At 43.5% G+C, this 24,921-nt stretch overlaps 1 protein-coding gene and 1 pseudogene across 4 annotated transcripts in view; both read right to left on the bottom strand.

The window, feature by feature from the left end:
• The window catches only part of Golm1 (golgi membrane protein 1), a 54,746-nt gene extending 31,213 nt beyond the window's left edge, over positions 1 to 23,533 (bottom strand). Inside the window, exons 1-4 of one of the 4 annotated variants that reach the window (XM_070035466.1) lie at positions 23,513 to 23,531; positions 13,687 to 13,758; positions 9,511 to 9,660; positions 8,639 to 8,818 (exon numbers count right to left, since the gene is read on the bottom strand). In XM_070035466.1, coding sequence (XP_069891567.1) covers positions 8,639 to 8,818; positions 9,511 to 9,639 — 309 coding nt within the window. In that variant the 5' untranslated portion in view covers positions 9,640 to 9,660; positions 13,687 to 13,758; positions 23,513 to 23,531. Of the gene's footprint in view, positions 1 to 8,638; positions 8,819 to 9,510; positions 9,661 to 13,686; positions 13,759 to 23,077; positions 23,223 to 23,512 lie in introns of those variants that run through there. The other 3 variants (XM_070035463.1, XM_070035465.1, XM_070035464.1) reach the window with 3 other exon arrangements.
• On the bottom strand, positions 1,674 to 2,903 carry LOC138836782 (putative tripartite motif-containing protein 61; annotated as a pseudogene).
• Positions 23,534 to 24,921: the final 1,388 nt, after the last annotated feature.

Raw genomic sequence — 24,921 nt, 5'->3', positions numbered from 1 at the left:
GTGGCGCTGTAGCTCAAGTGGTAGAGCGCTCGCCTTGAGCTGAAGAGCTGAAGGACAGCGCTCAGGCCCAGAGTTCAAGCCCCATGACCGACAAAAAAAAAGAAAAGAAAAAGGAGAAAGCATAATATAGGGACACTAGAACACCACTCCTCATAGAACATGTGAGCAAGGCACATGAAATAAAGGCCATGTTTGTTGAGCCCCTAACTACCATGGGAAACCTCACACTACGACAACACCTTTTGACTGTGGAATTCATCCAGAGTGCATCCAAAAATCAAATGAAGCTTTGGCCGAGGTCAAGCACAGAGCCCAGGCTGGCCGAGGTCAAGCACAGAGCCCAGGCTGGCCGAGGTCAAGCACAGAGCCCAGGCTGCTTCCCTAGGATGAACTATGAAGACTAAGCAGAGGCGCTGAGGCACACCCACAGAGGGCTACAAGGCAAAGCTACTGCATGTCATGTATTGTACACACAGTTTCTCTTTTTTTTTTTTTTTTTTTTGTCGGTCGTGGGGCTTGAACTCTGGGCCTGGGCGCTGTCCCTCAGCTCTTCAGCTCAAAGCGAGCGCTCTACCACTTGAGCTACAGCGCCACTTCCGGTTTTCTGGTGGTTTATTGGAGATAGGAGTCTCACGGTCTCTCCTGCCCGGGCTGGCTTTGAACCGCGATCCTCAGATCTCAGCCTCCTGAGTAGCTAGGATTACAGGCGTGAGCCACCAGCGCCCGGCTACAGTTTCTCTTTTTTTGTACTTAAAATATTCATTTAAAATATAGTTACAACTTACAAGACAGTTATTATATGTAATTATTATTGTATGTTAATTACTGTACATTTAATATATGTAATGTATTATATAACCATGATAAATTCACCAAAGACAAATAATCATTTGTCTAATTCTGTTAAGTAGGTATTTTGAGTTTCCCAGTTTTAGAACAAATTTTCTGTTTCAGGTTATACATTACACTTAGCATATAATCTTAGCTATTCAGGATGCTGAGATCTGAGGATCCAGGTTCAAAACTAGCAGGGGCAGAAAAGTTTATGACTCTTTTTTTTTGTTTTTGCCGGTCATGGGGCCTGAACTCTGGGCCTGGGCACTGTCCCTCAGCTCTTCGGCTCAAGGCTAGCGCTCTACCACTTGACCCACAGCACCACTTCTGGCTTTTTCTGTTTATGTGGTGCTGAAGAATTGAACCCAGGGCCTCATGCATGCAAGGCAAACACTCTACCACTGAGCCACCTTTCCAGCCCTTGTGAGACTCTTATCTACAATTAACCACTAAAAAGTCAAAAGTCAAAGCCTGGTGCCAATGGCTCATGCCTAGCTACTCAGAGGAGGCTAAGATCTAAGGATTGAGGTTCAAAGCCAGCTTGGGCAGGAACGTCCATGAGACTCCTATCTCTAATTAATCACCAGAAAACTGGAAGTGAAGTTGTTTGTGATGCAATGTGGTAAAACACTAGCCTTTAGCAAAAGAGCTCAGAACAATGCCCAAGCCCTAAGGTTCAAGGCCCACAACTGGAAAAAAAAAAGAAAGTCAGAAGTGGGGCTGTGGCTCATGTGTTACAGTGCTAGCCTTGAACACAAAAGTTTAGAGATAGCGCCCAGATTGAGTTCAAGTCCTAGGATCAACACAAGCACACAAACACACAAAGTTGATATGGTCACTCAGCCACAGGACACTTCCTAGAATGTGTAGGTTCAATCATCAGCAACAACATTTTACAAAATTAACCCTTAATAGTCTGTTTCTGAACAAAGTAAGGGTTTTTAAAAAAAATCAAATCCAATACAGAAAAAAGGTATCAGTGTTTCAGAAAATTCATCCATGAAAGTGTGGATGTGAGAGCTGTCATTTAACTGTAAAAGGTAACCTTACCCAATTCATAATCCAGTTAAATGCCAACCCTTGTGGGCTTTTCTGCCACACAAAGATTGACTAGACCAGCATTTTGAGCCACAGAGTACCCATTGCAAAGCTGAACTGCACAGCATTTGTTCAGCCTGAATGTGGCCACTTTCTATCTGTACAAAAGTAGTCTTTACAAACCCGTGTTGTCCATCTGTCCTTGTCCTCCACCTGGACCTTCCAGTATTGGAGACAAGAAGTGAATCTCACAGCACCCAGGATGGTTGGATAACCCATAAGCTGCATTGGATACACATGTGCAGTTTGCTCTGTCTGCATAAACATCACACTATTTTTATCCTTGGACACACACCCATTAGGATGTGTTGTTAAAGGATACAGAGTAACTTCCACTCTAAACTTCTTTCTAATTTTCTGTAGAGCTGAAAGCTGCAGAGGAATAGTCCAATTTTCTCCCCTAAACCTGACTGAATGGAACTCTGAGGGCTTCAGGCTATCACACTTGTGTGAAATGCTCTTGATGTATGTCAATAGTTTCACTTCTGGAATCTTGCTTTTCTCTGCTATCTCTGTTAGATCTTCAACATTGTAAAAGTAGCTTTCAAAGGCCATCTTCAAGCTGTGCTGAATCTTTTCCTGTTGTTTCTGAAACATGCACAGGAATGCATTTTGCTTCTGTACCAAACATCTTCAAGGAAAACAGACTCAGTGGATAATTTCTGCCTCTGGTCTTCCAGATTATCTCCCAGGTACACCTGGAAGCTACTACCTTCTGGCCATCCACTATGCCTGTTCAGAGATGTCATGTAACTCTGAAGCTTTAGCCTGTGACCAGCAGTGGCCTCCCTAACTGGCCTCACACAGTGGCCCTGGTGGCCATCATGCTGAGTGCACAGGTGACAGAGTAGCTCCAGGTCCTCCTCACAGAAAAGGGTAAAGACCTGCTTGTGCTTCTCAAGCAAGGAAGTTTCCTCCAGTGTCTTCCCCTCACTTTTGTCCATGAAGAGCTGCCGGGGAATTTTACTCATCCTTCCCAATTGGTGGTATCCATAAATGACCCTCCTCACACCAGTGATTACAGACTGGACAGGAAAACACCTCCAGCTGTGTCCAGGACTGCCGGATGCAAAGAAAATAGAAATTGCATTCACATTCAGTGGTAACTGGGGCTCTCAGGTTTTCCAGACAGATAGGGCGCTTGGATTCTACCTGAAACTTGGCCAAGGCTGCTTTTACCTCCATCAGGCTGGGAATAAAGCTCTACACTGAGGGTTTCTTCTTCAGGGTCTCCCCAATCACAGCAGATATGCTCTCCGATGTGTCACGTTACTGAGGGGTATCCTTGATGTCCTTCAAAGCTCCTGCCCTCAGTGACAGAAATTGGTGGCTGGATTGGTTCTAGAATGAGCTGACAAAAGCAGACAAGTCCAAGTCAAGGACGTTTAGCGGTCAGCAGTTAATGGACACCAGTTAATGTCTCCTTGCTTCTGGAACGGGGTCTCTCAGAAGCTCTTGCAGGAGTCTCCCAGAAATGACTTCAAAGCTGACTTTGCACAGACTGCCTGGTACGCATGTTTTCTGTGACATATTTCTTGTTTGTTTAATGCTGGAGGCAAATTACTCGAGTTTAATTACAATGCTTGTCTTTGAGGCCTAAATCCAATTGGCAAACTAGAGAATTTATAAAGGTAGTTAAAAAGATGGATGGTCTTCTGAGACAAACCCTTTTTTCAAAGAAACAGATCTTCAATGGACTTTACTGACTTGCTCTTGTTCTGCCTCAGTTCAGACCCTCCTCATCCCAGCTGTCACCAAGGCCTGGCAAGTCCCTGGCATACTATCTCTCAAATCTCACTGCACAGAACTGATGTGAGTCCCATCTTCATTCAGTAGAACAGCAATTTTTGCTTCAAGTATTTCAAAAGCCTCCTGATTGGGTGGCCCCTCTCCTCTGTACTCCACAAGAGCCAGGCTGCTTGGTTAAATACTTCCAGCGGATCTGATCATGCCAATCCATCACACATAAACCTTGAGATGTTTCCCTTGTTTTCAAACTCATATTGTCTCTTTAATGGTTTAACTGACACTTTGGGAAACAGTACCAGGACTCCAACACCACACTGCTCAGGAATAGCCACCAGCATTCCCCCCCCCCCCCCCCCCCCCGCCTCCATCACATAACACTGCTTCCGGCCCTACTGTATATTCCTATGGGGAATGCTCGACTGGTCTCCAAGTCAGACAGAGAGGGTAACACCACACACATGGCCCTCAGGTACCTCGCACGACCCATATACTGTTGTTCCCTTGAGAATGGTAAAGAACTAAAAGTTAAAAATCTACTTTCCACAAGAAAATGTGGTATATATACACAATGGAATTCTATGCCTCCATCAAAAAGAATGACATTGCCCTTCTGTTAGGAAATGGAAAGACTTGGAAAAAATTATATTAAATGAAGTAAGCCAGGCCCAAGAAAACATAGGTCCCATGGTTTCCCTTATTTGCAATAACTAGTATATGCCTGAGACCAGCAGAAAAGGTCAGCTAAATTGATGTTAGGTGAAATGAACCCCAAGATAAGGATTCAAATGTTTTTTTCTTTCTTGCAATTGTTTCTAACATATTTACAAGATGATTTCTTTGTTGCTTTGTATGTCCCTCCCCCATGGTATAACCCCTGCTTTCACTGTATTTGATGTTGGTATAATTTGTGGAGGGGAAGGGAAAAAATAAATTGTTTAAATAGAGATACAGGTGGACCCATTGCAACAATGAGATGTATAAGTCGTTATGTCGAAAAACAAACTTTACAACTTTGGCTAGGGGTGAGTGGGGGGATGAGGGGGGGAGATGGGAACGGATGGGAAGGGGAAACAAAGGAGGAGGCTACAATGCTTGATAAGAAATGTACTCATTACCTTGCCCATGTAATTGTAACCCCTCTGTACAGTATTTTCACAATAAAATTTTTTTTAAAAAGAAATGTACTCATTACCTTGCCATGTTTAAAAAAAAGAAAATCTACTTTCCGGGCTCATTCTCATCCCCCCATGCAGTCACTGAAGACTAGGGGCAGCAGTGAGGCGCCTCTGCTCTGGCGCTGGTACTGCAGTTGAGGCAGCCTTCCAGGACATGGTTGGGTCAGGGGCAAGCCGCCCATCCTCAGGTGCTAACCCATAGTACCCTCCCTTGAATCCACAGGTACTTCACCTCCCTAATTTAAATGCTTCACTCTAAGTTGCTGAGCAGTTTCTCTACCCACACTAACCCAACCCTAAATAAATGATCTACTTTGGGGCTGGGAAGGTGGCTCAGTGGTAGAGCGCTTGCCTTGCATGCTCGAGGCCCTGGGTTCGATTCCTCAGCACCACATAAGAAAAAAGCCGGAAGTGGTGCTATGGCTCAAGTGGTAGAGCGCTAGCCTTGAGCTGAAGAGCTGAGGGACAGCACCCAGGCCCAGAGTTCAGGCCCCACGACCGGACCCCAAAAAAATAAATAAATAAAAATAAAAATAAATGATCTACTCATCCCTCTCCAGCACCCAATAGGAAATGGATTGAACCAGATAGGAAAAACCAGTAGTATTAAAAACAGAAAAGCTGATCTAGAACCCTAATCCTAATGAGTCATAGGACAGAAGGTAACAAAAGTCAAAAGAAACTACTCTAATTGGTACAATTTGGGCTCCCTTCCAGAAGAACATTGTTGCATGGTAGGGTGCATAAAAAATCATGCCCAAAAGAGAACTTGGAACCATCCAGGGACTGTGTTTGGCCATATGGAAACTCTTTGTGGTGGAGCCAGCAAGACAGAATGCTATCTGGCAGTACTGGCCCAGCCCAGTTGGTCATGCTGCAGTCAGGAATATCCCAAGACCGCTCCTGACTCAGCTACTTTCTCTGTCTCAAGAGATAACAATGACTATCTTTGGGGGGGGGAGAATGAGATATTTAATATGCTTATGTGTGTGCAAGAACTCTGAAAGTACAACTAATGATAAGGCTTCCCTTTCAAGAGGCAGAATCCTTCAGAGGAAGCTAACCTTACAAATGGGTGTTGCACCAGAGGGAAGCAGCCCCAACCCAGGTTCAAATGATGCCCAAGACCCTTCAAGCCAAGCCATCATGGCCTCCCTCATTCCATAAGGTACTCATTTACAACAAGAAAACACTGTGAAAATATGGTATTTTCATGTTACACATCCCAAAGAGCTTCATGGGGCTTCTCCCCAAAGAGAAACAGGAACAAAGAAAGGAATGATATGGGTTCTTCCACCTAAGGGCCATCTCATCCCACTGCATCCATATTCTTTTTATTCATGGAGCTAAGGATAAAGTGCAGGGCTTTGTACATACTAAGTACATGCTCTGCCAGGGCTATACCCTAGCCTGCTGCCCTCCTGTCTTTAAACTCTCCTTCTGAACATAAAGCAATATACATAGCTACTTCTTCCATCTTCTACCCAGACATCTTTTTCTTTTTTCTTTTTCTGAGTCTTTCTAGTCAGCTGCTTCCCTTCAGGAATGATTATTGGGACTCAATTTCCATCACAAAGGAAGTGTTTCTCAAACTATTTTCTTTGCACTGCTATAGTACTAATTTACATGCCTAACAAGTAAATGAGAAGTATAAATGTCAAAGTGGATATACTGCTGCAAGGAATGAACCTCAAGAGAATACTATACACACACAAATACTGAAAATGAAGCTATTTCTGACTGAGTTTTGGCAAGAGAAAATGAACTGTGAAAATAAAAAGGAAAAATTACAATGAAAACAACATTTCAAAGAGGCTTTCAAAATGGAGCTAGGAGATCATTAAGAAACAGGACAAATGGTGGGTGCTGGTGGCTCATGCCTATAAATCCTAGTTCCTCAGGAGGCTGAGATTAAAGTGGTAGAGCACTAGCCTTGAGCAAAGGAGCTCAGGGACAGCAACCAGGCCCTGAGTTCAAGCCCTATGACACCAACAAAAAAACAAAAAGAAAAGGGACAGAATAACCTATGCAAATTCCATCTGCTACCTCAAAGGGAAATTTTGGTCACCTCCACCCTTTTCATTGCATCTAGAACAACCCAAACAGATTGAAGAACAGAAAAGTTACCACACTCTTGCTTTGTGCACATTTCCATCCTTTTTACATTGACTTTTGTTGTCTCCTCCACCCCCAAGAACTGAACTCAGGGCCTTGCACATGCTATACAAATGCTCTGCCCCTGAGCTACACCACCAACAACCATTGTTTACCATTCTTCACTTTATCTTCTATCAGCCAAATAGCCTCAGTTCCTTTTCATTATTCAAAAGCCTATAGACAGGGTTCCACTTCCCCTTCCTTGGAACGCAGACTCAGCTAGTTGAATTGTCTTCCTAATTTTAATAACTGAAACCTCAAATAATATCCTTATACAGTTTTAGTTTGAATTGACAGAATAAACTATTTTCCCCCAAGGAATGTTTTAAGGGATTCTGTCCCTGAACATACTTGTGCCGTATTATTTCCAACTGAACAGGATTTCAAGAACAGAAACAGTGTTTCCCAGTGAAGAAAAATAAAGCAGCACAAATAAAACTGGCACAATCCCCAATGAAGATATGAGTACAGGAAAGTGTTCTGCAAGGGAAGAGAATAGTAAGGAAGTGGGGGGGGGGGGAGGAGGTAGCAGATAATGGGTGGTGAATATGATCAAAGTACATTATACATATGTATAATCTGTCCCAATGAAATCCACTGCTTTTGTACAAATAAACACCAATAGAAACAAATAAACTCAAAAACCCTTAAGGAGAAAATGGAGGGAGGAGGGAAGGAAACAATAAACCAGGAAAGGAAAGTCTGGGGCCCTAGCTGTAAACAATTCATTGTGGAGTAAATGCTGGAACTAGTTCACACTAAGTCCACATTTGAGATAACAGACACAGGGATACAACCTCCTTTCAATAAATCAAACATTCTTTAGGGAGAGGTGTTTACAATAGTAAATAAACCACCCTCAGTAATAAATGGCTATAACTCTGTTGTACTATCCAGTAGAAGATAGTTCCACTTTTTATCAGCTATATAATTTAGTGAAAAAGCTTAATCTCAGGGGAAAAAAATGCAATCCTCAGAAAAAGATAAAGTTCAATTGTCAGAAAGCCCCCCCCCCCACACACACATCGCTTCTCTTGTTTTTTATAAAAACTCCCTTGTCAGAAAGCCCCCCCCACACACACACATCGCTTCTCTTGTTTTTTTATAAAAACTCCCTGAGCCTCCCCAGTGCTGGAATTACATGTGTGTACCACCACACCTGGCTAGAGGCCTCTTGTCAATCCATGTAAGATCTGGTGTGGTTTGCTTTTGATTAAACAGTCATAAATTGGGCATAGTGATGCACACCTATAATCTTAGTTTCTTGGGAGGTTAAGGCATGGAGCTGTGAGTTTGAGGCTCACCTCAGCCACATAGTAAGAAGACTATCCAAAAGAAGGGAAAAAGCCCAACTTTCTTGGTAGTATTCAGACGCAAACACTTTAATCTTTAAGATACCAGCACCTGGCCCAACAGTGCAGTGGTAATGCCAGCATGAGGAGGAATCTGGGGTCACCTTGGTTCTTCTGCATTTCTCACTATTACCACTGCAGAAGTTCCACAGGCCCGACTAGGAACTTAGTTCTCAATGCAGGGCAATGCCCAAAGCTCAACCGACAGACATACTCTACAGGCAGAAAGTATCATTCAAAAGAGAATGGTGAGGGAAACACAGCAGGCCTTACCTTCTCATCCTGGTATACCCTGTTGACACTCTCCAGCTGGAAGTTGTGGCTAGACTGGATCTTGTCGAGCTGTTCTCGCTGCTTCTCTAGCTCGCCCTGGAATTCGTTCTTTTTCAACTCCACAGCACCTCTCTCTGCGGCCGCCCTGCGGACCCTGTTTTCCAACTCTAAGACTCGGGTCTGTAAGGAGACCACAGTGTGAGGGCCAAGGTCAAACATCCCCAGACATGGCCCAACCAAGATCCCTTAATGAAGCCCACACTGAGGACTTATCTGCACCCACCACCAAAATGCAGGGAGACTAGCAAGAAGACTGTCAATGATGGAAGATGTCAACTAAACGGGTAAGGTGCTTGTTGTAGGCAGGCCAAGGACCTAGACATAGAGACTGGGGAATTAAGCTTTACTAGATCACAGGTTTCAAAGATGCCCAAGTCTGGCAAAAAAAACCAAAAACAAAAACAAAAAAACTTTAGCCAAAATTGACCACAGTATGTGAGAAAGCTAAAATCATTATTGTCATTAAGTGATGATGATAAAGACTGACATCTTTAAAAACATACTTCCTTATACTCATCATCCCAACGTACTGTGTCACCTGTAAAGAACAGAATTGAGAATGGGCATGTCCAACATATCTCTGTGAGCCATCTTACCACCTCCAAACACTCAAGTGAGAAGCAGAGATGTTGGTTTCAGTAGCAATCCTCAACAGTCTCACACAGAGGAGGCAGCAGTGGATTGAACTAAACTCCCACTACAGTATGTGCTCTGGGCCCAATGATTTAGGAGACAACACAGAGCAAGCTCCTAGGGCACCCAGAAATGTTAAACACTGGATGGCATCCACACACACAAAACGAACAAGATACCTGTAGTTCCATGCTCCGGGATCTTGCAATCCAGTAGTTGAAGCCCAAGATAACCACACAAGCCACCAGGGCAGCCAGGACAAGGGGCGGAGACTTCATGCTGCGACGCCCGTTTCCCAATCCCATCATCTCAAAATCAAAGCTGAGAATCTGCCAAATAAAAAAAACAAAAAAAAAAAAACAAGAGGAGACAGGAAGATGGCTCAGTGGTAGAGCGCTTGCCTTGCATGCATGAGTCCCTGGGTTCAATTCCTCAGCACCACAATAGCAGAAAGCTGGAAGTAGCACTGTGGCTCAAGTGGTAGAGTGCTAGCCTTTCACTGAAGAGCTGAAGGCTAGCCCAGGCCAAGAGTTCAGGCCCCACAACCAACAAAAATAAAAAAATGAAATAAATAAAAAACAAGAAAGAAGCTTCCAAACTAGTACTGTCATTCCCAAAGCAGGCGACATCCATCCTCACCACCCACAGGAGGGTAGCCCATGAGGAAGCACAGATTCAAGCTCTCCTTGACACATGAGAAAGCATGGATCGTGGCCATGTCACAGGTCTGTGGCTGGGAGTGGTAGCAGACTTCCCAGCACAGGCTCACCATCCAGCATGAAACCTCAGGCTAGGTACCATTTATCTTATGCTTCAGGTTCCCAGTTTGTAAAGAGGGCATAATTATACTATACATCAACAGGAAATGTCTGAGGATTAATCATTTTTGTAAACAATAGCAAATATTAAGTGTAAGGTCTGCATGGGCCGTGCAGGCCCTGTGCAGACACCTCCCTACCTCTTGGCTAAGTTTCCATCATTATCTGTGTTACCTACGTAACTGGCACACTGAAAGCAGTCACCTCCTCCTCCAGGGGTGGTTAGGGCCACCTCTGGTCACGTGCCTCCCATTTGACCTTAGGAGGGTCCCAGACCCTGAGGTAAGTCCAGATCCATTGTGGCCACACCTTTCCCCCACCTGGCCACACCTCTTCCTGTCCCTGGCCTAGGTAAGTCCTGGCCCAGGGGTGGGTCACCTCTCTTTTTTCAGCCTTGCCTCTCCACCATGCACAGCAGGGGCAGCAGTTTGGTAAATAAACTTCTTTTCCTGCCTGAATGGTGCCTGGTGCTCTCTATCTTCACTGGCTACCTAATGAAACCTACCTACCTAATATACCTTACATTAAGTGTTTCCATATCATGTTAAAAGAATCCCTTTTTGAGAACTGCCCAGAGAGGGCTTTATATGATTCCTAACAAGTGAGGGTTTTCATTTGTTTATGAGGTTTTTTTTTTTAACCAATTGACAAAATCCGCAGGAAACCTAGGCCGTAGGTCACCCCCAGTCTCACCGCTCAGATGAGGCCCAGGTGACCATAGTATCTCCTTTCACAACGTGAGAGGGACAGGAAGGGGAGGTGTGCAACTGGGCTAAAGAGGAAGGGGCAGGAGGGTAGAGGTCCAGTTCCGTTTCAGGATTCAGAATGGAAATGACCCCCTGCTCCTTGCACATGCATTTCTGACCTTCTGGGCTGTGTTTGTGCAACTGTAGGGTGATGTGCTCCATAGTGATGTTAACAAGAACTGTCTCCCACTGAGAGCAAGAGTGCACAAGGAGCACAGGGAGACAGCTAGAAGTCAGGGGCGATCAATTTTGTTCCCAGACTTTGACCCCCAAACCAGATATGGCTGAATTGGAGCACCAGTCACGAAGTAAAAGGGAAGTTGACTGGAACAGATTAAAAAAAAATCTTATCAGAGCTGGGAGGAGTACAGAAAATTAAAGGAAAGGAAAAAAGGGAAAGGGAGAAAAGAGAAAAAGGTAGGAGGATGGAAAAGAGGAAGGAAAGGAAGAGAGGAAAGAGAGGATGGACAGAAGGTAGAAGATGATGGAAAGGAGGATATAAGAGGAAAGTGAAGAGGAAGGTGGAGGAGGTAGAGGAAGAAGAGGAGAGGTCAAGATTCACCGGTAAGAGCATATTCAGATTCTCATAGTAGAGGTTAACCTGCCATCAAAGGCAGCTTCCTTCTGTTAGCTGCTAGCAAAGGACCTGGGGTAAATAAAAACATGTACAACAAAGCCACTGCATGACCATGGCTAGATGCCTGGGTACACTGCCCACTTATGACCTCAAATCTGCAGCTCTGGTCTCAGGGGGAAAGACCAAAAAAAGCACCTTTAATTCAGTTATTGCTTATGTCAACAAACACTGTTATATTCTAGAGGAACGCTTAAAAAAACCCTAAAATTCTAGAAAGTTCTACCTGTCTCCTAAAAATGATTCCATTGCTCTATCATATCTGATTTGAATCACAGGTAAGTTTTTTTTCCCTAACTCTCTTAAAGTTATATTTTATTTATTTTTTGCTGGTACTGGGCCTTGGCACTGTCCTTGAGCTTTTGTGCTCAAAGTTAATGCTCTACCACTTGCTTAGTTCCACTTCCGGCTTTTTGTGGTTAATTGGAGATAATAGTCTATTGGACTTAACTGCCAGGGGAGCTTCTAACCACAATCCTCAAATCTCAGCCTAACAGGTCTGAGCAGTAGCAACCAGCAGGTCTGAGCAGTAGCAACCAGCTACACACACACACACACACACACACACACACACACACACACACACACACACACACACACACACACACACACACACACACACACACACACACACACACACACACACACACACACACACACCAAATGGGAGTACCATACACAGTAAACTATAAAACTACTTCACACACACACACACACACACACACACACACACACACACACACACCAAATGGGAGTACCATACACAGTAAACTATAAAACTACTTCTCTCCCTTCAAAGTATAAAAGGACCACTCCCAACAAGAAGAATATTTTCTTATGTCTAAGTCCAGTGCCAGTATCAACAAACCACAAGTACACCTCGCATATCTTAAAACAGCAGAACCCGCCCCATTCTTGCATACCTAATTCAATGGCTTTATGCTCTCCATAAGTGATTCAAAGTATAGACACCATTCTCAATGTTCTCAGATGTCACTTTAGATGGTTTTCTGATGCATACACAAGCTGAAATACTTACTTTCAACAAATGTCCATCTCCTAACACATCTTACTGCCCTTTTCCTGGAAGCATATTATAGTTTGCTCCATTTTGTTAAAAGGCTGAAGAAAGCATCACTGTATCAGGATTTAATTAAACTATCTCCTACTAGGGAAAGTCAGGGTTCTTTTGGTTTTCAAGAGGTTTCCAGCAATATGCCATGAACATACTAACACAACACTGAATAAGAGACTATACCTACATGTACAGTCATTTATTCACAATACAAAAAGCCCAAAGAGACTTTCAGAAACTTCCAGCAATGACACCAGATGGGAGCCCAAATCAAGATCTGATCAGAACGTACTTGAGGCTATAAAGCATTTTTATTCTTCTCTTCTGGTGAAGTCACACATTTCACTGCAGAAAGACTAGCTTTCAAATATTATTATAGCTTGATGAATTCCAAGTTGCAGAGCCTGGAGATAAGAAAGGCCAACTGTATCTGGTTTCATATTATTTTAAATTATTTGTCCAGTAGTAGCAGCGTGACTTAGCTAAGTGACACTTAAGCATGAGGGCCTAGAGTTTGTCTCTAGCACAACAAAAAAAGTTCATTTATTGTTAATTCCTTTTTGTAATAAGGAACAAGGAAAAGGAAAAACAATACTTTTCCTCTCTTAACAGCTAGCCACGCCTTATGGCTAACTCATTTTTACCTAGTTCTTTGAGAAACTACTTCTCTCATATACTAAATTCCCTAACAATATATTTTTTAGGTGGATGCTTGCAAGATCTTTTATATTCTAGCAGGTAGGTGTGCCTGAAGCCTAAATACAGGAAACAGACTCAGCTTAAAGAGAAGCCTCTGATGAACACTAACATTCTCTTACCTTAGGCCTGACATTAAAAAGTTCACTGAACACTCCCAAGAGTGAGGTATAGTGCTAGAACCAGGCAATTCAGGATAACCAGGTCTACCCTGGCCTCACTGACCCCCCTCATGGTTACAAGGAGAATTAAATGAATCTAGATGCCAGAAGTGCTTGGACAACAGCTGACTTGTATTAACTGTAAATGTTGATGCTACTGTTATTACTATAGTTGGAAAGAGGAAGATCAGATTACTTCTAGATCCAATCTTTTCTCCACCTTACCTCCTGCAACTGCCATCCACAAAAGCAACACAGATGATCACCATATAGAGCAGTGGGTGTCCTACACACAACCTGGAAGAGAAGAGCTGAGTGAGCCTCTTACTGTGACCCAGTGCCAGGCTGGACACACAGCAAAGTCAAGGGTCCCCCAGGTTCCTGATGTGGAACAGGGGTGACAGGCAAGAGCAACCACAAGGAAGAAAGGCAAATACTGAGACTTCAGACTGAAGCTGAATCTATGAAACCACAGGTTCCTCAAAAGTGACGGTTAGAGATTTGTGTTTGTACTACGTCATCAGAAAACTGCAGATTCCTATCTACAGGCATTAGATCCTTTTACAAAACTGAGCATTGTTTGCTTTAAGAAAAAACTCTTAGGAGACACAAATGTGTTTGAAGGGTATACAGGTCAGTGGCAGAGTGTTTAGTATGTGTTTAGTGTGTAGAAGGATCTGGATTAGATTCCCAGCAATTGGGGGGCAGGGACATATGAAAATAGACAATATGTTAAATACATCAGCCCCTTGAGCTTGTTAAGTACTTTTATTCATCACTTTTGATCACATAGCTAAATATATAAGAACCATCATCAAACTAGATGAACTTGGAAAGCCAAGGTCCACAATGCAGAAACGATCCAGCTTCTCTAAACGGTGAGGCGGCCACATTATCTGTCCACTCTCAACAGGAAGAGCTCCACCTACTTCAAAGAGCTGAGTGCTCCGCAGAAAGTTCAAAAGTCACTGCAATGAGCCAACACACCCCATCACACCGTACACAGCAAGGGCTTGGTCACATTTTTTTTTGACAGTTCAAACATGTTCTATCTTGTTGAAGGTCAGCATGGACCATATTGTGCATTTTTTATAAATAGAAGTTTTACTGACCCATGCCTTCTACAGTATCTCTTAGAGATGCTTTCTAGCTTGCTAGAGAACAGTTAAAACAGACCAATGCATAGGATTATAAGGTTTAAATATTTACTATCTGCCCATTTTAGAATGTTTGTTGACCTCCTCCTCTGAGCCATGAAGATTAAGCGATAAAGTCCATAGTCACCTGTCAAACTGACTTACAAATGTACCAGGAAGTATACAGTCACTCCTCTCTCAATTCCTCAAACCCCAGTTATTGACACATTTTCCCCAATTGAGTCAGATGATAGTTTGTAGAAACTTTACGAGCGTGTAAGACCAGGCACAGGTGGTTCACACCTGTAATCATAGTTACTCAGGAGGCTGTGATCTGAGAATCGTGGTTCAAAGCCAGTCTGCGCAATAAAGTACATGAGATTCTTATCTCCAATTAACTATCAAAAAAGCACAAAGTGGAGCTGTGGTTCAAGTGGTAGAGTGTTACACTTGAGCAAAGTAGCTCAGGAACAGTGCCCAGTCCTGAGTTCAAGTCCATGATAGGCATAAAATAAAAAAGTAAAATAAAACCAAAACCTTTTATACAACTAAAGATACTTTTTAAAGTGGAAAAAAATGCAGCCATACATGATTATGTATGCTTAGTATCCCAGCACTCAGGAAGGAGAATTACCAATTCAAGGCCAGCCTGAGCCACAGGGTGAGACTTTGTATAAATAATAAATATACAATAAACAAGAATGTTCTGTATTAGGTGGAGAAACACCAAAAAGAGAGTATGTAGATAAATGAAAACTAATAGAAGAGCTAAATTCCATCTTGTTTATCCAGTATTTAGAATTTTCTAAAGACAGCCCTACCCCCTAATCTTGGCAAGAACTTACAGATTTTTCCTTTTAATTCAAGAGCCCCAGACTGCAGCCCAAATTTTGGTAGTTACCCATAAGCTATGAGTTAGTTGTTACATTTTTCTTACTAGTTGAAGAAAGTTCAAAGATATGTGAAAAATATATCAGAAGAAGACTTGAAGCTTGGCATGGTAATGCGCGTCAATAATTCTAGCATACTGGAGGATCGTGGGTTCAAGGCAGCCTATACTTCATAGAAAGACTCTGTGTTTAAAGAAAAAAAAAAAAGCCAGTCGCCGGTCGTTCTCCCCTATATTCCTAGTTACTCAGGAGGCTGAGATCTGAGGATCGAGGTTCAAAGCCAGCCCAGGCAGGAAACTCGCTAAGACTCTTATTTCCAATAAGCCTTTCCAATAAACCACTAGAAAACTGGAAGTGGTGCTGTGGCTCAAGTGGTAGAGCACTCGTCTTACGCTGAAGAGTGCAGGGAAAATGCCCAAGCCCAGAGTTCAAGCCCCACAACCAACAAAAAATAAATAAATAAATAAACAACGACACCAGTAGCTCACATCTGTAATTCTAGCTACATGGGACATCAAAAGAATCTAGGTTGGTTCCAGACCAACCTGGGCATAAAAGTCCAAGAGACTCCATCTCAACAGAAAGATGCTAGGAGTGTTAGCATGAGTCTGCCATCCCAGCTACAATAAAAGCCTAAAATAGGTAGATTATGGTCCAGGCATGAACCTGGGCAGGAAGGAAGACCAGAGCAAAAAAGGGCTGAAGGTATGGCTCAGCAGCAAAGTATCTTCTTAGCAGGCACAGTGCCCTCAGTTTCAAAGCCTAATGCAAAAAATATATATATCTATAAAGCATCTAATTCTAAAAATTTTAATTCTTAAAAAAAAAGTTTTAGAGGAACAGGACCATACCCATTTACTTACATAGCTGTCCCTTATTCCAAGACCCCATTTGGATAACAAAATCTAAGGGCTTTCAAACCACTTATTTAAAATGATATTACATCTGAATATAACCTATGCAAATATTATACTTGAAATAATCATTAGACTGTTGACAATATCTAATATTATGGAAATACCTGTTATGCTGTATAGATTAGTACCTGACAACAACTTAACAAGAAGACTTCACATGTTTAGAAAAGAAGCAATTTCTTTCCAATGTGGGGCTGGAACTAGGGGCCTGGGAGCTGCCCCTAACCTCTTTTTGCTCAAGGCCAGCACTATACCACTTTGAACCGTACCACTATTTCCAGTTTTCTGGTGGTTAATTGGAGATAAGAGTCTTACTAATTTTCCTGCTGGGGTTGGCTTTGAATTGCAATCCTCAGATCTCAGCCTCCTGAGCAGGTGTGAGTTACCAGCTCCTGGTATCAACTTTTTTTTCTAGTTGCAATTCAGAAGTTAGTTGAGTCTACAGCAGTAGAACCACAAGATAGGGGCTAACCCTATATTATCTATGGCTATTGGGCTACAGACTTGAGTAGCTGTGACAACTAAAACCTAAAATGTCTGGAAAAGGGTAGCTAGCTGACCGCAGCCACAGTTCAATGGTTCCCAAAGTGTGGTTAGTCGCATCAGTTTTGCCTTGGAATTTGTTAGATATATAAATTTCCTGTCCCAAAACAGACTTAGCAGATTAGCATCTTGGGATACCATCAGCCACTAGTGTGCGAAAGCCAGAACAGGCCTTATGGATAAAGGCTTGAAGCCTACTCCATTTGCTCTAGCTTACCCTGCTGGACAAGGCACACTAATGCCTTTGGTTCTGGACACCTTTTTTTCTTTTTTGAAGTAGTAGGACTTGAACTCAGGGCCTGGGCACTCCCTGAACTCTCTTGCTCAAGGCTAGTACTCTGTCACTTTGAGCCACAGCTCCCACTTGCAGTTTTTGAGTGGTTAATTGGAGGTAAGAGTCTCACCAGGACTTTTCTGCCTGGGCTGGCTTCAAACTGCAATCCTCAGATCTCAGCCTCCTGAGTAGTCAGTGCCTGGCACATTCATTTATTTTTAAGCACAGAAGCATGGCAGAGAAAATGTGTTACCTCTGGAAAGATATGTACATGTTCTTACTATTTAGAGATTTAATTTTTGTTCATTTTCCTAGCCCTTTCCTGGCTTTATAGGTTTATTCCACTATTGGCTCCCATTGCTTCATTTGCTTAGTAGCAAACATTTTTTAAACCTGACATACAATTGTCTGTGCTACAACTGTTTCTGAAAAGAAACAGGTTTCTCTGCCAAATGAAGGATCAACTAAATGAACTCCATTTAAAATAACTTGCTAGTTTAAAGCTCTTTTCCCCTGGGCAAAGCTAACTACTTTTCTTTAGAGCAGCCTTCAGTTGGACTCTCCCTAATACAGATGGAACAGGGAAAAGAAGGAGTAAACTCTTTCATCAGGAACCTCCAGTTCTGCTCACACTAAAATCAGAGTATTACAGTTCAGAATTGTTTTTCTAAAACAATGGATCATTACTGTGTTTAAATTATGTCCATCTTGCAGTATTTTTTTTAAACTGAGAGTAACCAATGAAACATCTTTAACTCTCATCCCACCAAACTGAATCCACTAAAACCAATAGTCCCAACATCATGTGGAGAGGAATCACCCAGCTGAACCTAGAAGCCCACAGATTCGCAAGGTGAGACATTTGGTGATGGAGCAATAGATAACACAATACAAACTGTGGAGTGAAAAAATTATACAAAATAACAGGGTATGATTTTTATTTTGCTGAAAAACAATTTTTAAATGCACCCAATATATGAACATATTTTTCTTTTTCTTTTTTGTCGGTCGTGGGGCTTGAACTCTGGGCCTGGGCGCTGTCCCTCAGCTCTTCAGCTCAAGGCTAGCACTCTACCACTTGAGCCACAGCGCCACTTCCGGTTTTCTGGTGGTTTATTGGAGATAGGAGTCTCATGGTCTCTCCTGCTGGCTTTGAACTGCGATCCTCAGATCTCAGCCTCCTGAGTAGCTAGGATTACAGGCATGAGCCACCAGCGCCCGGCTGAACATATTTTTCTATACATGGAAAATGCATAGAAAACATGATGAAGGAAAGATAGTTACAGATTATATAAGGTGCAAGTAGGAATATATATAGAAGGGAAGAGAAGGAATATTTTCATTGTTTATTTAATCGTATTTTCTCTAAATAAGCATCTTCCTAATTTAAAAAAAAGCCAAACAATAATGACAAAAATTAAAATGTAAGAAAGATATAAACTTGCAATTTTAGTCAGGCATAATGATATATGCCTATAATTTCAGCTATTCAGAGGAGGTAGAAGAAGGAGGATCACAGTCTTAAATCAGACAGGGCAAAAATGAACTCAAGGCTTGTGCACTGTCCTTGGACTTTTTTTGCTCAAGATAGCACTCTACTACAGCTTCACTTTCTGTGGATAATTGGAGATGAAAGTCTCACAGACTTTCATGCCCACAATGGCTTTGAACCAGGATCTTCAGATCTCAGCCTAAGTAGCTAGGTGAGCCACTGGCACTTGGCTGAAAGAATTATTTGAGGATGAAGTATGAGACCAGCTATAGACCACAGAGTGTTTGCATCCCAGGTATGCAGAAGATACTTCCATCATATTGGAGAAGAAAAACCTAAAATTTACATTTATATTTATCCCAAAAGAGGATTGAAACTAGCCAGGCCCTGGTGGCTCAAAAGGCTGAGAGCTAAGACTCAAGGCTCAGAGCCATCCTGGGCAAGAAAGACCACAACACTATTATCTCCAGTTAACCAAACAACAACAACAACAACAAAGAGCCAGAAATGCAGTTGTGCCTCCAGTGGTAAAGCACTAGCCTTGAACAAACAAGCTAAGGGACAAAACACACACACACACACACACACACACACACACACACACACACACACACACACACACACACACACACACACACACACACACACACACACACACACACACACACACACACACACACACACACACACACACACACACACACACACACGGCAAAAAGAGGCCAGACACTAGTGGCTCATGCCTATAAATACTAGCTACTCAGAAAGCTGAGATCTGAGAATTCCAGTTTGAAGCCAGCCTGTGCAAGAAAGTCAGTAAGACTCTTATCTCCAATGAATCACAGAAAATGCTGGGATTGGCTCTGTGGCTGGGTAGACTGCTAGTCTTGAGCAAAATAGGAGCTCAGGGCCAGCACCCAGACCCAGAGTTCAAGTCCCAGAATTAGCCAAAAAAAAAAAAAAAGCAAAAAGAGGATAGAGGGTAGAAAGCAAATGTTTAGTATAACATAATCCATTAAAATTATGAAATATTTGGTATTATTTCATATTAGTTATATTGTGCTATGATAACATACTAACACTACTGATACAAGTGGAAAGTGACACTGTATCCTCCCTATCCTCTCACAAGGGTTTGGTGGTATAAACCACTAAGCTGTGAGATGGGGAAGAGGTTGGAAAGTGTAACTCATTTCCCTTTCCTTTACCTACCACAAAATACATCTAATCTAGTTGGCACATGCTCAGTGGTATAATGGATGAATAAGCTAAACCTTACAAAAAACAGGAAGCATTTAAGAGTCATATAAGAAGCACAAATTTAAGTTATACTAATAAGATAGCACACCACCACAGCTGGCAAAGCATATCTTAATACTGAGTCAGCTTTGCAATTAGCCAAAGCACAAAGTAGAAACCATGATGTCATCAGACCTGACAAAGAATAGCCAAAAATTCTCAAGGTGAAAACATATAGTTTTAACTCTACTCCCACTAACAATGAATTCATTCCTAAAAAACATTTTTACCTTATGTAAATTGGGCATTCAGATACAATATAACCATAATTACCATATGTATATGGTTTATCTGTAAATAAGCAACAAGCACAAAAGATTGCTAGCTTTAACTAATGAAAATAATTTAAAAATTATGGAAACCATAGCAAATTAGAATACAAATCACCATAATTCTATTATATTTATAACATATTTTTAGTCATGCACTAGTTAATATTCTAAATCTTACTGTGAAGTTCTATTAATACAACTATTAGTGTTTTAAAGAAGAATAGGATGAAGATGTAAAAATCTGAGAAAGGGAGAAATTTGTGTGAAGCACAAAGAAGGGCTCTCTAGAAATCTAGGAAACGGCTGCCCAAGTCTTTCTTTGAACCTAGTATCATTAGTAATTTGCAAAGTCTAGAAAACAAAATAATCAAGATCTTTAAGAACACTTCTGGAAGTCAAGTAAAATATCACCCACAATTTTCTAAGACTAATATTAATAAACATCTTCAGAGATGTTTATTAAAAATGCTTTCAAGTTTTATTTTTCCAAAAAAGTTGTTTTTAATAAAATTATGGGTCTTATTGCTTATGTTAGGTCTTAAAGGAAATACTTCTTTTCACATGGCAACTTATCTTCAAAATAAAGTAATAATGCAGTAGAATTATAGCCAAAGACACAGACCTCTTGTTTTTCCTTCCCTTGCCTTGCCACTTTAGGACTCTGAGAACCCCTGAAGAATCAGGGTTGGTCTGTCCAGGCCAGGCTGGCTTGGAACTCCCTTTTACTAACAGTGTTCAGCAGGACCTGCTCAAAGAGCCTTGGCACACATGCATTATCCCCTTCTGCCTCTGTGGCCTCTGAGACAGAAAGCAGCTAATACTTTCACAGGACAATATCGTAGCCCCTCATGGCAAGGAAAGTTGGCCACATGAACACAATAATATGCAGGTACCACTGAGTCTGGCATGTTTATAGGGGAAGAAGGAAATGCAAAATCTTTCCTCCCATCATTACCCAGAACTGCAACCATGAGTTAGAAAACAGATGCACCCTTAGCATCTAATGGCCAGGTCATAGCAACTTGATTCCCTCCCCTCCTTCCTCAGAGCTTTCATTTCTTTCCATTTGTGCAAAAATAATTTTGCTTTGTTGGTACTTTGAACTCAGGGCCTCATGCTCGCTGAGCAGGCGCCTTACTGCTAAGCCACATTTTCCAACTCCAACCTTGTTTTAAATATGAAAATTGTGATAACCTCTCCAACAGAATGACAAACTAGGTCTTAGGAGGCTTTTTTCTTCTTTATATCTAAGAAATCACTTTCCTTTGTCCAGTAACACCTTAAAAGTAAATGTCTGGCCAGGAGACAATGGCTGACACCTGTAATTCCAGCAACTCTGACATCTGACATCTGAAGACCAAAGTGCAAAGCCAAACAGGAAAGTCCTTGAGACTCACCAAAAAAGCTGGAAGTGGAGCTGTGGCTCAAGTGATGGGGCACTAGCCTTGCACAAAAAGCTCACAGAGTTCAAGCCCCATGAGCAAAAGTAATTATTTTTCTTAACAACAGTGTAAATCTTACCAAGTTACTGGTTTTTATGTATTAATAAAGGAAAATTGGGCTGGGAAGGTGGCTCAGTGGCACAGTGCTTGCCTTGCATGCATGAGGCCCTGGGTTCGATTCCTCAGCACCATATAAGCAGAAAAAGTCCGAAGTGGCGCTGTGGCTCAAGTGGTTGAGCGCTAGCCTTGAACTGAAGAGCTGGGGGACAGCGCCCAGGTCCAGAGTTCAGGCCCCACGACCGACAAAAAAAGGGAGGGGATTATTCTAGCCAACACCAGGAGCTTAGCTAATTTTTTGTAATAAGCTTAGACGAATCTAGAAGGCCTTAAAAGACCCACAAGGACTGCCTCACGGGATTGTACTACTTCCCAGTACCATCCCCACCCCCATTCCCCTGAGGTGGGAGGAGAGCTGAAATACTAGACCACCTAAGTTTGAGCCAATCAGAGTTTATGCTAGTGCTACTAAGTATTTCATTAAACTTGTGAATATTTTAATAATCTATCTCTAGGAATGCTTCTTAATATCTGCATCATTGCAGGGCCTGCAGACCCCAAATCAGACAAAGGAAATCTCAATCGTGAAAGTCACATAAGTTTGGTTTTGCAGACCTGGACACATCCGAAAATGGCTAGTACATCATGGCACTCCAAATGGCACGGGTTGGCTCCTAAATTCCGCTCAAATTTGTTTTCTAATTCTGCGATACTTTAAAACATTTAAATACTACATCGAATATTAAAACCTGGATGACTGTTTGCACAGCAGGGTAAAAGTTGCTCCCTGAGGCTGCTCCCCACTGGGGCTCCCTGGAGGATCCGGAGCATCCCTGAGAACCAGCTCGGGCAGCGTGCCCCAAGCCAGCGCCAAGCTCTGGGTCACCTGGCTCGACTGACCGCAGCAACGTGGGCACCGGAGGGCCCAAGAGCACGTGGGCTGGACGGAGGAAAAGCTACGGGAGATTCCCCCGTGCCAGCCTCGCCGCAGAGCTGGAACTAGGAGGACTTTGGTTGCGCCGCACGCTTTTGACTTTGGAGGCCGACGCGGGTGACAAAGCTCAGAACAAAAAGAAAGGCCCCGCATGCCCCCCGCCTGACCTCCGCAGCGTCCCAGGGCAGCTCGGCGCTCGGGAGCCGGCAGCCGCGGGCTGCTGGGGCGCGGGAAGAGGGAAGCCCGTCCTCCAGCACCGCCGGGCTAACGCTGGAGCGCACGCCGCGGAGAAGCTCCCGGGGCCCGCGTCGGGGTCTCGGGGTGCGGGGCAGGGCCGGGGGACGCGCGCCGCTCACTCACCTCCCTCCGCCCGGCGCCGCGCAGCTCAGCTTCGCGGCCGCCCGCCTCTGGGCCGCCGCCGCCGCCCGCCTCGCGCCCGCGCGGACCCGCTTGGCACCGAGCGCCCCGTGCCCCAGCGTCCCCGGCCTTGGCGGCGCGAGTCTCCGCCCCGGGGCAGCGCGGCAGGACGAGGCGACGCCCCCGAGCGCGAGGAAGCGGGGCCCGAGCGCCGGCGCCGCGCGCACAGACGCCCGGGGACGCGGTGCGCGCGCCTCGGCCGCCAGTCGGTCGCCTTCAGCAGGAGCTGCAAGATCCGCGCCACGCCTCCCCCTGGCAGCCGGGCCTGGGAGCGGCGGAGCAGGAAGCCGGAGGAGGAAAAAGGTACCTGGGGAGACGCGCACCCAGACTCAAGGAAGGTTCCAGAAGGGAAAGCCAGCCGCACCCAGTGCCGCTCACCTCTCGGTGATCTCGGTCCAAAGCGCCCAGTGTAGAGGCGCTGGCGAAAAACGAGCCTTAGGAGATCTGAACGCCTCAAACTGTCCTTGCCCTTCTCTCCGTCTCCCCCCACTCCTACCCCCAACCCGCCGCGGGCAGCGTCTCTGCGCGCGTTGGTGCAGCCCTACCCTGGATGTCAGATGGCATCCCCAGGCTCCTGCAAGCGTGGTCTAGGGCTCCCGGAGGAAGCCTGGGCATCTGGATATTTACACTAAGTACTGTGAGCCGATCCTCCAAGAGCAGATGCCACAGAACCAATGACCCCTGGGGTCACTGTGCTGGAAAAGTCTAAAAACAATCATTATTGCCTCTGGCAGCACTGTGCAGCCATGAGCTATTTAAGGAAGGAGGGAAAACTAAAAGAGCCAGAGTCTCACTTGCAGAGTTCTGAGACATAATCTTGGTATTCTTTGCTTGTTTCATCCTGATAATTTTAATATATGGCCAGGATAGGGAACAGGTTTAGAATCATCTCTTTTTCAGGGCTTCCTAGCCTCCTGGTCTGGAAAAAGAAGCCCCGTACTCTATCACAGTCTCAACACCAAAAAACAAATGAACACACAAACTACTTTTTTTTTTCTTTCTGGTGGAGATCCTGGCACTGCCCCTGAGCTGTTTTGCTCAAAGCTAGAACTCTACCACTTGAGCCACTGCTCCAATACCGGCTTTTTATGTGCTTAATTGGAGATTAGAGTCCTACAGACTTTCCTGCCAGCCAGGCCCAAAGATGAATTCCTTTTATAAAAGAAGTGCTCCCAACTGAAATCATTTTTGAAAGAGGATGGGACACATCCATTCCAGGGGACCACGCAGAGGCAGGCAGGCACAGGAGAAAGATTATTATAAGGTTTATTAGAGGAGCCATATTTCCCCCAAGAGGGAGCACATGGCCTCCCTCACCATCCAGGTAACAGGAGGGTCTGGGGGAGAGGAAGTGAGGTAAATGGGAATTCAGGTGGGTTTGGGGTAGAGAGGAGGGACTGGCTGTATGGAGGGAACTCCAGGAATGGAGGGGAGCCCAGGTCTGGGCAGAGGGAAGACCAGAGATGAGTATAACACTAACAATTTAAACCAGAACAAAGATTCACCTTGACAAAGATGACTAAGCTACTTCACTACCACTTGATCCTGAACTTTCTTGCTTTCTTTCTTTTTTGTAAAGTCAAACCTAAGAGTTTAATAATATACAGTTTCCAGTATTATGTGATTATTTTGCTTAGAATGTAAACATATACTTGAAAATATATACGGTACATTCAAAATAAAAATGCACTGAAAATTGCTATAATGAGAATGTAATACCTAGACAAAATAAGTCATAATTTATAAAAATCTAAATGAACCCTTTGTTCTTCAGAAAATATATTATC

This window comes from Dipodomys merriami, unplaced genomic scaffold (genome assembly GCF_024711535.1).
Source record: "Dipodomys merriami isolate MVZ:Mamm:240054 unplaced genomic scaffold, mDipMer1.0.p SCAF_26, whole genome shotgun sequence".
Classification (NCBI taxonomy): domain Eukaryota; kingdom Metazoa; phylum Chordata; class Mammalia; order Rodentia; family Heteromyidae; genus Dipodomys; species Dipodomys merriami.
Note: the sequence above shows the minus strand (reverse complement) of the source record. Positions and strands in the feature narration are given on the sequence as shown.